Source organism: Nothobranchius furzeri, chromosome 1 (genome assembly GCF_043380555.1).
Source record: "Nothobranchius furzeri strain GRZ-AD chromosome 1, NfurGRZ-RIMD1, whole genome shotgun sequence".
In the NCBI taxonomy this organism is placed as follows: domain Eukaryota; kingdom Metazoa; phylum Chordata; class Actinopteri; order Cyprinodontiformes; family Nothobranchiidae; genus Nothobranchius; species Nothobranchius furzeri.
In genome coordinates, this window is record NC_091741.1 from 109,022,258 (window position 1) to 109,037,813 (window position 15,556).

General features: G+C 40.6%; 1 protein-coding gene across 4 annotated transcripts in view; it reads left to right on the forward strand.

Annotated features, from left to right (window-relative positions):
- Positions 1-910: 910 nt before the first annotated feature.
- Positions 911-15,556, forward strand: part of csnk1a1 (casein kinase 1, alpha 1) — a 40,503-nt gene continuing 25,857 nt past the window's right edge. For 3 of the 4 annotated variants that reach the window (XM_015963163.3, XM_015963323.3, XM_015963244.3), the window contains exons 1-5: positions 911-1,550; positions 1,816-1,922; positions 6,912-7,038; positions 7,507-7,605; positions 15,222-15,305. In XM_015963163.3, coding sequence (XP_015818649.1) covers positions 1,428-1,550; positions 1,816-1,922; positions 6,912-7,038; positions 7,507-7,605; positions 15,222-15,305 — 540 coding nt within the window. In that variant the 5' untranslated portion in view covers positions 911-1,427. The remainder of the gene's footprint in view (positions 1,551-1,815; positions 1,923-6,911; positions 7,039-7,506; positions 7,606-15,221; positions 15,306-15,556) is intronic. The other variant, XM_015963406.3, reaches the window with a different exon arrangement.

Sequence of the window (15,556 nt, forward strand, 5' to 3'; positions counted from 1 at the left end):
TGGGACCAAACTGTGGAGTAACTCGGAGAAAAACTTGCCCAGGATGTGCACAGGTTGGCCAAAAATTAATTCAGCTGGGAATTCATTGAGGTCCTCCCTAACCCCAGAAAGGAGGCTTAGCATGACCCAAGGCAGGCAGTCGATCCAATTGGCATCCAACAGTGCAACTCGGAGAGCAGGCTTCAAGGATCAGTGAAACTGCTCACACAACCCATTAGCCCGCGAATAGCAAGCGATGGTGCACAGGACATCAACTCCCAGACTGACTGCTATGGCAGACCACAACGCTGCACAACTAAATTGTGGGTCTGAAATTACATCACAAGGTTTATTTACATCCTTTACTCGACATCAACTCAAACTCAGAACCGCTCAGAACAGAAGACAAGAGAACGCCGGACATGTCAGGACATCCTGTTCTCTGGGTGTGAGTGGAGCCTCCTGGTGGTCAAGGCCACACTTGCACAACATGAGCTATGATTGAAGAACAACCTTGTGGTCAAATTTACAGATCTTGTCTTGCCTCTGGGTAATAGTACAAAATAATTATTTTTGTACATTATTATGTTAGGTTCATAGTTATGTTAGTTGTAATATTACAGTTTTAATAATTAAGTTCTAAATAAATAATAAATACTAACCATACTAACACACCACTGTACAAGATTTTGAAAAATTAATAAAACGACCAAATTAGTAACTAACTTTATTCAATGCAATATCCCCCCCCCCCCCAACACACACCACACACACACATACACACACACACACACACACTAGCTTTGTTTACTGCGGCGTGTCTGTTTTGGTTGTCTGCGTGATTTCTTCCCGTTAGTTAGTTCTAAGATTTCCGACAGCACTTGAAGGAGTCATGAGACCTTCGCTAATCGCCTCCAGCGGAACTGAGGAAGGGTAGAGAAGACAAGATGGCGGAGTGAGTGGGCTGCGCTGTGAACGGACGGTTCCGACCTTTAAATATAGTCTAAACGCTCCCGAGGGATTGTAAAGGCAGCAGTATCGTAGAAAGAGAAGATTTGCCCTTCGAGTAGGAGAAGACTGGAACGATTTTCAGAGGTGTTCGAGCGACAGCGTTAGCTTGATGCCGTGCCTAACTTAGCTGTTAAGAGCTAGGCCGTAAACTTGATGGGATTTAGCCTCGGATGTATCTGTCACTGACGCGTCATCTTTCACTCGGCCGCTGTAATTTATCGAACCAAATTTTGACCAGAAGATTAAAAGACCAAAAGCCAAGGAGACTTGTCAATTCTGTTTATTTTTCAGCAGACTGTCTCTAGTTCGAGCTAGTCCTTCATTTCCTTCAAACATCGCGATCGGAACAGACGACTCTATGTCCTACTGAAAACTGGGCTAGGCCGAACAACGTTTCCTAAAGATACTCGGTTGTTAGTCGAACTTTAGAGGAAATAATGGCGAGTAGCAGCGGCTCTAAAGCCGAATTCATAGTCGGTGGAAAGTACAAACTCGTCAGAAAAATTGGATCAGGATCTTTTGGTGATATATACCTGGCAATCAACATCACAAATGGAGAGGTAAGAGTGTGTTTCGATGTTTTTATGGGGTTTAATGGCTAGCTTACGCACCAAACACATAGGTAACTTCCCACAGTAGGCTGATTGCAACATCGATAGCTCTGATTGTTAGTAAAACGACAACTAAGAAGCTTCTCAGTTCGTTTTGTTTCGAGTTCCTGTTGTTACACAATGTATTTACTTGCAATGGTATTCCTGTCGCCATTAAGCGGCGCAGTGGTCGGAGTTGTGTGTATTCAGAAACATTTCTTTGTGTGGTTCTCAGGAGGTAGCTGTAAAACTGGAATCACAAAAAGCCAGACACCCGCAGCTGTTGTACGAAAGTAAGCTGTACAAGATCCTTCAAGGAGGTGTCGGGATCCCACACATCAGGTAACCTGGTTTGCTGTTGCTCTCACCGCGTTCGTGCTTCCTGACTTTTACTGGTGCTAATAAGCGTAACATTTTATTATTGTAGCTCCTAACTTTGTGCTTCAGACAACAGAGCATGTGGACTCGACACTAGTTTGTCGTCTGGTGTGCGCCCAGGCCTTGGTTTCGTACTTGGACCCAGAAACAGCTGACAGGGCGAGGAAAAGCTCTGGCGTTGGAAATGGCCGCTCCTCTTTTGTTGTGCTAGCTCCCAACATGTCTGTCAGAAAATGGCGGAGCAGCTCAGCAGCAAACACAGCTGCTGTCTAAAACAGCTCTGTTAATAAAAATAACAAACAAATGGGGCAAACAGGAGGAAGAGCCAGAGTCCTGTCCGATGGGAAACGTTAAATATCAATGCTAACATTAGAAACGCAGACGAGGTTCGTGCTGTTCATCAGCTGAACTTGTGCAGACGAGAGGCAGCCTTTCAGAGGGATTTTTACTGTAGGTGTTTACGGTTTTTTGGCCTTTTAAAGTTAATATAGTACATGTGAACGCAGAATTAGTCACAAGTCATTAAAATACTGTCTTCCAAAATATGATGTTTCTAATGTAAAATGTGGACTGACTGATGCAAACATCTATAAATTAATTTACATTTGTCTTTTGTTTTGCGTTAGGACAAATCAAACATGTTTTCATTTTAGAAAAGCTACCAAACTTTGATAAGAAACATGACACGTTCTGAGGAAAGATCACAGATTGAGTTGAAACCTGATTTGAGTTTCTGATTAGATTTTTCCTCCTAGAAAAGTGTTTTATTACCAAGTAGGTCAATAACATTTCTTCCATTTAATATAGCATTATCAAAAGTTTAAGGAATATTGATGATTTTAAACAAAAACAAAACACTGTTTCCATTCTGCTGAGCCTTAAATGTGAATTTGTTTTAGTTTATAAACCATAACGTGTGTGGAAAATGACTCGAGCACATTTCACAGATTTGTACGTGAGCCAGCTTTATAAAGGCGATGTTTTCAGTTACACTCAAGATAGATGAAGAGAAAAATAAACTACAAAATGGCTCTTATTCACAACAACGCTTAAGAAACCTATTCGTTAAATAGGTTATATATACATTTCAGAGCGGTCTACAATCTGGGATTTGAATGATTATAAAAACAACATAAGATGATTATTTGCTCCTTTCTCGCAGTTTACTCTCTCGCTGCTCCGAGTTACAAATCAAGCACACCTCCCACACAGTGTTGCCAACTTAGCAACCTTGTCGCTATTTCTAACAACATTTCAGACCAGTTCTTGACTTGTCTTTCCCAAAAGCACCTAGCGAACAACCTAGCGACATTTCTGAGGACCCTTAGGTACTTCCTGTATTACTTTGTTGTCAATATTCCCTGCAGGTTAGCAAAACGCCCAGTCTCACACGGAGAGGTCAGACACACATCTTACTGTCTTCATAAACTTTCACCATACATCTCCAGTTATGGAGCTGCTGTACACACTACCCTATGACGCTGCTAGACGGCACAAAATGATTATTATGTAGCAGGTTGTGAACATTCACTACATCATAGAAGTTTATATATTTGTCTTTTTACATTACAAATGTTAGCACTGTGTAGTTATGTTTTGTTGTCAGTATTAGAAGTATTTGTTGTCAATACTAATTAAATATTGTGTTAAAAGGACTATATCTCAATTTTAGTCTAAATAATCGTGATTATCATTTTCGTCATAATCGAGCAGCCCTAGGTCCAAGTTACTCCTACTGACTAAATATACCACTTTATAGGCGTGTAACAGCAGGCCCAAAAATCCTGGTTCGGTACGTACTTTGGTTTTCACGTCACTGTTTGGCTAACTTCTGGCACAGTGAGAGGAAATCAATGGGGACAAATGTCTTTTGTGTAAACGGGTACAGTTTTAATGATGTTTAAAACAAAACTTTACTTGCAGTAAATTCTCCAACTAAATCTTTTCAGATTACATAAAAATGTATAAAATAAATATAAGCTGTTTTTTAGGTAACTGCAACTTCAATACTTTGGTTTTTCCCCGATGCAACTGAAATTAGAAGGAGTACGGATTTTTACCGAGCACCTCGCAGTATAAAAAGGACTAGATGCATGTTTGATCTCAATGAACGAAAACCTTTTTACAAAGAACTCAATGGGAGTGAGGGAAACCGCGGTGTCGGTGGGATTTCCGCCATTCAACACTGTTGTGGGGCCGACCAATGGTAAATACCCTGTATTTTATGTAGAGAGTCCAAGTCTCCTCCCTCTCCGGTGTCCGGAAGAGCGAAAAAAGGAATGCAAGTCCACGGGGTTATAAGAGCTTTTTTCTAATCTGATTTGCCTTATGCCCTGGATCGCACATTCGTCATACTTCAATTTATGTTTATTTATTTGGCAGATGCTTTTATCCAAAGCAACTTACAATTTATAACCTATAGGACATGTTGTGAAATATAATGTGTAGGGGTGTAACGTACGCTAAAATCGTGTTCGGTTAGTGTTTTGAAGAGCTCGGTTCTATCAATTTTCTGTATATTTTTATTATTATTGGTATTATTATATTTATTTATTTAATATCTAAAGCAGCTCCTATACTGAACAGAACCAGGTTTAATCTCAGGCTACTAATCTAGCATGTCTTTAATTATTTCACAGGTTATTTGTGCAGCTATGAGTGTCACATTCATACAGACAAGTATGTTTGACTGTTGATGCTCCGTGTTTTTATTTCTGCAGCGAGCCTTAAAAACACACCTCACACCGCCCGGAGTTTCTTCTTTAAAACTCATATTAAATAACAAGCTTCCTCCGTGCCTTATTTTTGTGTGAAATAATTAAAGACATCATGCTAGACCAGCAGCTTGTGACTATAATAACGATATACCAAAAATTAATCGAACCCAGCTCTTCAAAGCACTGAACCGAACCAAATATGATTTTAGCGTAGTTATATTACTGTTGATTTTACATTTATATTATTTGTTTGTATTCTTGTACATTTTGCACCAAAGGGAGTGGTACTCCAATTTGGTTGTACCCGGTACGACGACCGTAAAAGCTATTCTATTCTACGTTCCGGTCTGGTACCCGACCGTACTGACCCTCATGTGTAAGTCCCATATAGCTCCTTCTGTTGTGTGAAATAGAGAGAAGGGGTGGGCGATATGGAAAGAAAATCATATCACAATTTTGTTTTTGTAAAATCACGATTTCGTCATGATTTTTTCTCTTTTAGACAATTCAGACGTTTTGGAAGTTATTACCATAAAATGTATAAATTAAAAATCTCACCCCTTCACAGACGATCTATGGGTGCTTGAAAATAATATGCTTGACTTTAACTCGTTCACTGCCGGCTGTTTCTTGATCAAAAAAGCCCTTCGCTGCCAGCATTTTTCAGCGTTTTTACTGTTTTTTTTTTTTTTTTTTTTGAGTCACAGAACGTTGTGTGCTAGGATGATGTCAACACCAAAACTAACAAAACAAAGAGGAGACTCACCTCTTAAATCAGGAAGAATCTGCGTGTTTTGAGCTTTATCCCTTCTTTTATAATCCGTTGTGGAATTGTGATCGGCAGAAGCTTTTCCGGTTGGCGCCTCACCTTTTTTTTTACAGCAGCGGCCCAAAATGATCTAACACATGGATTTTCTGCTTCCTGATCACGTGACATACGCGGATGTAGATCGGCTTTAGAGCGGAGATGTTTGTTCTCACGGCGCGGGGGCTCGTCCTGATGCCCAAACAGTAAAAAAAAATGCAAATGACCACTTTAATCATCATTGGCAGTTAATGAGTTAAGGAGTTTTTAGGGATGTGAAAGAGCTTTACTTTTTATTTTAATTTATTTCTAGTTGGATTTTCCCCAAACAGCCCACAAAACTATTGTCATTAGACGTAATATAGCTATGGTGTGATTTAAGTGGAGGTAAAAAAAACAAACTAATGGGCTCGACACACGGGAGGCGACAAACGACCGCTATCAGCGAAATTTGTCGCTGTCGCTTTTATTACCTGACACACGGGAGGCGATCCGCGGCCAGCGGCGAAGTCGTCTACGCGTTCTGTTCCATGGCGAAATGGAAACTTCCGTTGTTTTGTTTGGCTGTGTCAGGTTGGAGGGAATTAAGGTTATTTAAGCGGTTCAGAGTTAAAAAAGTGGTAGATATGATGTTTTACAAGGTGCTGCTAGAGTTATGTGAAATCTTACTTCTTATTTTACTATAAAACATAATAATAATCAACTTCTCCTCCATGTTTGCTCGGAGGTGTACGGAGCATCCTGTCCGCTCATTGGTCAGTGAATGAAACCTCCGTTGATTGGTCCTCGTCCGAGGGACAGCAATGAAAAGTTGAAAATATTTCAACTTACTGGGATCGCGTCGCTGGGTCGCCCGTGCACGACACGTGCACGAGCGCAAAATTTCACACGCACGTTTTTCGCGTTACGCTTAATAGGAGGGAGACCCGCGATTATCGCTTTGTCGCGCATGTCTCATTGAAAACGAATGGAGGAGAGGCGATGTCGGCTCCCGTGTGTCGAGCCCATTAGTGTGATTTGCCAGGTATTTTGGATTGCAACCGCACACTGTCAACAGAACATTCATGTTATCAATGTGAATGCATTTCTGCTGTGTATTAATTACGAATTAAATCTCACCCAGTAACAGGAGTTGTGATTTTCAGAACTCTGGATTGTGGTACCAGAACTATACAACTAAACCTTGTAGTAACTGAGATATGTTCTTTTCATTTTGGACATGTCATTTTCTATCGTTCACTCAAAAGGAGGAGTGCTCTTATTTTTCCTGACGAAATCACTAAGCTAAGGACGTTGGTGTGACTGTCATATCTTTCATAAAGTTTTTAATGATTCTTGATTTATTCAGTGTCTGATTTTCGTTTAGCACCACCAAGTGAATGTGTGTGTATGTGTATTTACTTTTGACATGCAACTCTGTTTTGTCATCAGATGGTATGGTCAAGAGAAGGACTACAATGTCCTAGTCATGGACCTGCTCGGACCCAGTTTGGAGGACCTGTTTAACTTCTGCTCTCGTCGTTTTACCATGAAAACCGTTCTTATGCTGGCAGACCAGGTAATAACGTTTTTCACACATCGTTTTGCTTCATTTATACAAATGTTTACTAAATACAAGAACTTTTTAGTCTCAGCAAAAAGTGGCTTTCTGGGTTTATCTGGACTGGATCAGTCTCTGAACTGTAATTCCTCCCTGCTCTTCCTACTTACCCCAAACATATTTAGAGTAGACAATTTTTTAATGCAAATGATTCAAAAATGAAAAAGTAGCTTCAGAATCCATCGTAGCCGCTACAGTGGACAGCTAATGGAGCACCGTTTTCCTTCATGCTTTTGCATTAACTCTGGGGTTGCTCTCCTACTGGAAGTGTCTGGAGTGAAAAGATTATAATTAATCACTCACATTTTCCAGTCTACCAGAGTTTGCTGATCCACGTAGAATCAATCAGTTAGTAATTTTCCTTGGTATAAGTGAGTTAACTATTGACCAGTGAATTACCCATATTGTTTTTATCACTTTCATCAGATGATCAGCAGAATTGAGTATGTACACACGAAGAACTTCATTCATAGAGACATCAAACCGGACAACTTTCTCATGGGCATTGGGCGTCACTGTAACAAGGTAAGGCTCCAAAGACCCATATGTGGTCACTAGGATTGGTTCATAAAGTTCATAGACACAGAGCTCTGTCTAAAGTTCACGTCGTTTTAAATAACAATGAACACTGTATTGTGATCTGTATTCAATGTGATTTAAGTAGAAATGCACCAGCTGTAGTTATCAACTTAAGTCATCCAATGCTAGTTGCACACTCATCACTTCTCCCTTGAATGACTTTTAGACTGAATTCCAACCTTGGCCAAATTAGATGTTGTTTTTAAGCCTTAAATCAAAAGCAAAGGAAAAAATGTCACTCACTCACCAGGAATTGGAATAATGTTTGTGACTCAATGACTGGCGTTGGGGTATTTGTGCAAACACACTAACGCGTAATAACATAATGCTTTAAAACCAAATGTAGATTACATTTTGTATCTTTTTACCCAACTCAAAATTAAAATGTGCACTAGGTAACTGAATAGGCACTAGAAAAATCAACATAAATCCCAAACAACCCTATACTTTCAATTCAGATTGTACTTATGACACAAATGTACAACCAAAATCATTCCAAAGAACTCTGAAAACGGCCACACATTCAAGCTAAGGACAACAAATCCGGTTGTATGCAGTAAACATGGTTGTAATAAAATCAGATTGAGTGGATAATGTCTTTTATTTCTCCAAGTTGCCCTAAAACTAACAGATTAGATTCAATCTTGACTTCAATATAGTCCCCTAAATTCAGCTGCACGTGGCATACTACTTAAACAAACTAGAGCAGTAAAGTCGGGAAACAAGAGTGACCACTGTTGATCGTGTTAAGGGGTTGTTGAAGTGGAGTCTGTAGTGTTGGAATGGATGATTCACCTGTGTACTACACAGAAGTTGGTGTCATTTGTTTGAAGAGTAAAGGAAATTGTCGCTTTTTGTAGAGAGAGCTCAGTTCTGTTTTGGCTCATTTACACTACGGTCAGCTTGGTCTGGGCTGGGTAAGCTTGTTGCATCTACATTGGCGTTGCCTGTGTGTTCTTGCAAAGCTGGCTGCTTATGTCGACCCTGCTTCCCTACGGTTTGTTTTGTGCTGAGCAGACCATACAAACCCAACTAAAGACTTATTGGCCAGTTGAAGTTATGTCACTCTCACGCCTATACCTACTAGTCAGAGCCCCTGATTGGCATGGGTGGAATCAGCCAGCGGCGACTTCCTTTATGCTCGGTTCATTAGCAAGTTCGATCCAGTGGGGTAAATATCTTCTCTGACTGTAGTTTGGACCAGATCTGAAGAGGCAGCACTAGGACTGACAGTCTATCAGCGCTTATGAATGGGAGAGGATCCCATTGCAGCACTGCTGCCCAGTGAGAAGAGTAGGAAGCTGTGTGGTTAATTTCAGTGTCTCCAAAAGCAACACTGCTCACTCCCGCTTTTGTACAGTAACTTGTGGCAGTTAGGAATGACACCACAGACTTCTTCGTGCCACTTTAGCAGGGCCTTCCCATGCCCTTGGCCATGTTCAGACTCCTGAGTAGTCTTCCTAAACACGACTTGGCCACGTGGGGGCAGGTTTTTCACACCTGGTCCAGGCCTCGCTGACCAAAGTTTTACTTTCTGGTAATGACTGTTTTACAGGACCCCATTCAGACTGTCCAAACAGTAACAGGGTTTCCCTCACAAAGGCGTAGCCGTGGCAGCCCGCCACGGCTACAAAATCCCAAGTTTTTTTTTTTTTTTTTGTTTTTTTTTTTTTTGGCGCTGTTTCTCAAAGAAGCAGCGGGAACTACTATGTTGTCGCTTGTGATCACATCCGGCAGGCAGCAAGGAGGAGCAGGCAAGGCAAGGTGAAGTTACAGCTTAAGTTACTGAGTTTAAAATTAGAAAAGTAGCAGTGGATATAATGCTTTGTGGTTTACATGTTTCAATAGCATTAAGATAAACGAGTGTTGACAATCTTGACAGGGTTTCCTCCCCCCACCAGGCTTATCATCACTTATTCATGTAAAATTTATTTTTTCATGTCTGACTTTAACCGCATCTAATACTGTGTTATGGCGTGAGCGCAACAGTGACAACTTAAGATCGATGTGTGAGCAGCCTGAGAGGTCGTGTTAGCGTGCGGCGCTAACAACTTAGCGACGTGACTTGTCTCGGAGAAAGCGTAAAAACACATTGGACGCTTCTTCTGAAGCGGGAAAATGACACTTCTTCTTAAGCAGAGCACGACGTCGCCTCGACTTGTTCACCCTCTGCCGAGCCGGACTGGGCTCGATAACATTGACCCAGCACAGCCACTGGGTCGTTGGAGCTGCCCCGTGACTGCCTGATGGAAAACCAGCAGGTTTCATCAGACTCGTAAAGTTTCTTGTTTTTGCTGGAGAGCCCCTGTGTTTTACCACTCCCTCCTGCAGTCTTCCCCTATTAAAATTTAAAATGATTCTGTAAATCCGTGTATCAATAGAAAAAATTTCTGCCTCTGCCAGCTGCAGTAAATGCAGTCTCCAAATAATAAATAAGAGGTGCATTAATCTGTGTATCTCCTTTGATCCGCATTAGTGATATTCTCAGCACCAGAACAGTGAAGCAAAGAAACAGATTCCTGAGTTGGTTAGTAATTTTATTTATTAGGTGCATCTGACCTGTTCTATTTGTCTCTGAAATGAGATCAAATCAGTGCTTCTATGGGTTGGCTCCACTCTGCACCCACACCGGCCACACCACCACAGCTGGAAAAATTCCTAGGGGAGACACTGAGTAGTTTTAGGCTGATAAAACTGGTAGATTTCTGTGGGCAGTAGTTATTTTAGGACAGTAAAAGGAGTTTGAAACACTTGATCGTTGTGTCTAGCGCTCATTTTGTACCAAAGTTAAAGCAGCGCGTTAGCTGCTTGAGTAGTATTAAAGTGGTTTGGATGCATTTAAGTGACAGAGGCCTCATTCTGAAAGGTACAGAAGCCTTTGATTTTAGCTGGTGAGCTGTGTGTGATTTAGTGCAATAAACTTTATAAATTTCTTAAAGGGACTATAAGGAGTTTGACATTTTTATGCTGCCCCCTCAGGCAAAACACGTAACTGCAGCTTCATTAGTAAGCTCGTGCATGAGACACGCATGCTGTACGTGCGTGAGACACGCATGCTGTACGTGCGTGAGACACGCATGCTGTACGTGCGTGAGACACGCATGCTGTACGTGCGTGAGACACGCATGCTGTACGTGCGTGAGACACGCATGCTGTACGTGCATGCTCCTGAATGAAAACAACAACTGAGTCAATACCGTACCGGTGCAATGTACAGGTTTAGACTGTTCTACACAATTCTAATAAATTAGACAGACATTGTACTCTGATGTAGACACGCTAGACAAGCAGCCTAAAAAATGTTCCAACTATCATACACGGAAGTCCCCCGGCTGTCTTAGAAAGGTTTATGATTGGTCAGTCCTCGTGCACATGCACAGATCATCATTCTCTTTCCTTGCTCCCAGAAGAACGGTTCAGAGCACAAATTTTTGTTGTTGCTGCTAATATGCAGGGAATATCTTCAAGAAAGTTCTACAGAAAGTAGCAAAGAGTCTTCAGAAACGTTGCTTAAGTTTTTCGCTAGGCGCTTTTTCAAAAAATAATTTGTTGAGGGTGGTTGAAAAGTTGTTAGGAATAGCAACAAAGTCGCTGAGTTTGCAACACTGCCTTTCGCTCTGCCGCTAAGCCACAGATAGCAAACGCTACGAGCTATGCCTGAGCGTGAAGCGAATGACATCACGCATTACGCTGCCTCTGGAAGGCACTGGGGAAGTAGGCTTGTTCGACCCCAACATGCGCTTTCTCTGTGATTTTACAGGAAAACAGAAGCAATCACAGTAAAAATGCCAGGGATCGTTCTACAGAACCAGGGCATTGCAGGTTATGTATGAGGAAGACATTTTACATTTCTATACATTTACTGGTTGTTAAACTTCCTTATAGTTCCTTTAAGTTTCAATATATATTCAACCTCAGATGGTGCTTTCTGACCAATAAAGCTGGAACCTCAACTTATCTGTATATCGGTAATTTTCTAAGGACTTTGGTCCACCTACAGGCATTATGATGCTTGACACTTTGATTCTTTTCATCAGACGTTGATCGTGGGCTTTCAGGCAATACCACAGAATTTCAGAGGAAATTAATTTCTCCTTTAAATATCATGCATTAGCATTTTCAAACAGTAAAAGCTTTTTTGTTGTAGTTGTACTTTTTGTGTGGGTATAATATCCCAAGTGTGTTTAGTTGATTAGCGTGTGCTTTAACCAACATGTTAAACTGTGTCCTCCTGTGATTTGTCTTATGCCGATTGTCATGTTAAATCTCCAAAGTTAAGCTTCTGTTTCATGCCCACCTAATAGAAGGACTTCTTCCTTTAGTGTTTTAAATAGGAGCTTCTTTGTGTTTTTATTGGCAGTTAGGTATAACATTAATCTTATTGGGCTGCAGGAATAAAGTAACACATTTGCTATAATTTTGTTTAGGCTGCAAAGTCTTATGTTCTGTCATTGCATTAATGCAACATTTGAGTTGAGTGTGTGTGTTTTATGCATCAACATTTCTTTTTTTTTTTTTTTTTTTTTGCATTCCTGTTCAGCTGTACTGTGTTTTTTAATATATTTTCTTTCGTCTCTGTATTGCTGCAGCAGTGTGAAGGTTCCTGCTAAAGGCTGTTTTGTTCTATTTTATTTTAGCCATTTTACAATACTAATTCCTCTTTAATTTGTGTCAGTGTATACTGTCTGAAAGTTTAGAAAGTCCTCTTAGGTCATTGTTATTCCACAGGAGTTGGTTGAGGATGCTGCATGCTTTCATTTTAATAATAATAATAATAAAATTGCTCAATCATCAAACCTAAATGACAATAGAGAAAGTCAAATGGTTGTAATCACTGTAGTGCAGGTTGAGCCTCCTGCTATGTCTGAGTCCTCTCATGGGCTAGGGTTAGCAGACCTGGACCGGTGCCTGCTGCTTGAAACAACCATTCAGCTCATGCAATCTGGCCAGTGTTTTAGAATATGAAGCGTTTCATTGATAAGCAAACATCATACTTGAAATACACAATCCAGCAAGGAAGTAAATGTTCAAGGAATGACTAATCATGCGACATAAAGGACTATCAATAGAACAAAACACTCAAATTAAGTGTGAAATTTGCAGTAACTATGGCAACTGGTAGTTGTGAGCAACTTTACTCTGATCTGCCCAAATAAGAAGGATGGGTCTGTTGCAAACTTAAAAAAAATTATCTGCTCAAAAGTTCGCATAGGTGATGCAACTTGTGGCACACTCCAAAAGCTACCCTTCTCTAAAAGTAAAGCAGCAGCTGTCCTGAAAACTAAAACCGCAAAGCTGCCAAACCCAACAACATCCCAACATAGATTTGCAAGCATTTCAATGACCAGGGTGCTTCGATCCTCGCCAAATATTTCAGCCAAAAGGCCAAACAACAAGCTGCCCTGCCTGCATTGCTGTCGAGTAAAGTGATGTCCATGTGGAAAAGCAAGGGGGGACATATCTAATGCTCAAAACACCAGCCATCTGTCCTGCACTGTGGACATTTTTGAACTTATATTATTTCTGTTTCCAGATAGTTGCAGCTACAAAATATGATTCATGCCAAAAGAACAAAACTGTCCACATGACATTTGTGCATCTTACACATTTGGTAGACTTCACCATGATGTCCTCTGAATACATTACACTAGCATACTGTTTCCATTGAATTTGGTAATCCACTTTACACTGGCATCAACAACACTGTTTGAGACTCGTTGTGACAGTTCACCAAGGTTTGGCTCTTTCATTGTTTCATCTTCTTGGACACTGATCATTGTCAACCTGCAAGGGCCCCTCCCTGGTGACTGTTCTCCTCTGATGAACTCATTTTGGAAGGCAGAATTTGGCCCATAAAACAAGTGCAGTGCTGAGAGGATTGGCTGAACAATACACATAAGACTCAATACGTGGAATGCAGACCGTTGCCATAAGGAGGAAAGCAAAAGCGGACCAAACTCTGACTCTTGATCAGCTGTAAGCAGTGATGAAAACTTTCTGTCTGTGTAAGCTGTATTAACATAACCTGTGTGAGGTGGTGGACAGTGCTGAGTGTCCCTTGGGATTGCTTAATCATGCTATCTACCCTGCAGTATAAAATGGATCTGAGTTTTTGACAGTGATAGCAAAGGACAAAGTCCTACATGTAATGGAACCGTATTGGTTGTTAAACTTATATGTAGTGGTGCTAAGGGCTGACAAGATGGAAACGCATTGAAGATGTGCAGAAATGATTGACTTGGTGCTAGTTTAGAGTTGAATGCAGTAGTATGTGCATGTGGTTCAAAGCGTGACAGGTTTGTGTATCTCAGCACTGTGTTTAAACTTTGACAGTTGCTGCTGAAAAAGTAGACCACGAAAGTGTTCGATCAACAGATCAAAGAAAACAAAGATACATCTCCAGAAGATGTTCATGGGGAACTAAATGGAGACCACAGGCCAAAGAGCAGACTCTTCTAAGAAAAGTGGAGTAATACTGGAAATAGGTGATATTGGCTCACAGATTTTATAACAACCAAGCTAGACACACTTCTGCTTGTACTTTTTGATGTGTCCCTCTGCTGCACCTGTCTTTATTTAAAATAAGACACTAATACATGTTTAGGTTCTGGTATCCAATGCTTCTTCTCTTCAGCCTCCGACTGCCTCTGCACTATTGGGAAATCCTTAGATGATGGTAAAATATTTGGTTGACTTGTGTAGATTAAACATCTGAAATTAAAGACGCTTCATTTTATCAGGCTACAAAATCAACCAGTTAATGACAAATCTTGCTCGTCAATATGTGAAGGAATAGATATGGTAGAAGTTATTGTTCTATGCAGAAAGGCATAAACTACTACTCTTTACTCTTCCTGTAGTTCCAGCTTGAAACTGGATAAATACTAGCAGAAATTGCACCAGGGAGACTGTTAGAGGAAGTGCACTCTTCACACCCACTAATGCACAGGTTAAACATCTTTGCTGAGTTTTTAAGGACAAACATCAAAGCCATACCAGCACTAATCTGTATACTATGGCCTTCCATATCACAGCCCAAACCCTACTTGAGGACTGATGCTGAGGGTAAACACTTAGTTAGAACTGAAAGCTACTACACTGAAGCATAATAACTCTAATCTTAAACCAATGATTAGATGGATGGAAACAAAATAATTCACTAAACTAGTTATATGATTGAAAATAGTATGTATGCAATAAAAATAAGAATAGACAAATGAAAATGTGACTTTTAGAACATAATCTAACAAAAAAAAACTTAATAATAGTAAAAACACGAGTGTAAATGAACAGGAACTAAGCTAATGGAAAAGTTTAAGTATTTCTGCATTGTGTTTGTGGATTTTATTGGCTAAATCTATTTTGCAGATTATCTAAACTACTGATTCTAATCATCAGAATTATAGCTGCAGCCCTTTGTGCACAGAACAGTGGTTGTTGCACACAGGGGAAAAAAACTATGTGGGTACAAGCAGAAGTGTCTGTTGTGCTCATTTTCTTTTGATTAAAGATGGATAGAGGTTGTGTAATTTTGACCCCTGCCCCTCTACTGTCTGCCCTAGTGTTTAGACTCGTCAGTGGGGAAGAGGAAAAGAAGCTTGGCTGTTAGCTCTTCACAGGACCCATCTTTCTCAGGATTAAACCAGGTGTGACATGTACCACAACATCAGCTGCCTCACTACAGCATTGTCGCTTTGCGATTATCAGTTGGTTTGAAGTAAATCAGTCCATTGGCACCATCTTTTGCCTGCATTAAACTTGATACATGCACTTCATCACTTTGTTAGAACAGAAGAGGACTGCTATCTCATTAGCTACTGGTTTACGGCTCAGATCCCCACCTAAATACTGTCACAGTCAATGTTCATTTGGCTTCTTTTGTTCTGCAACTTCCTGC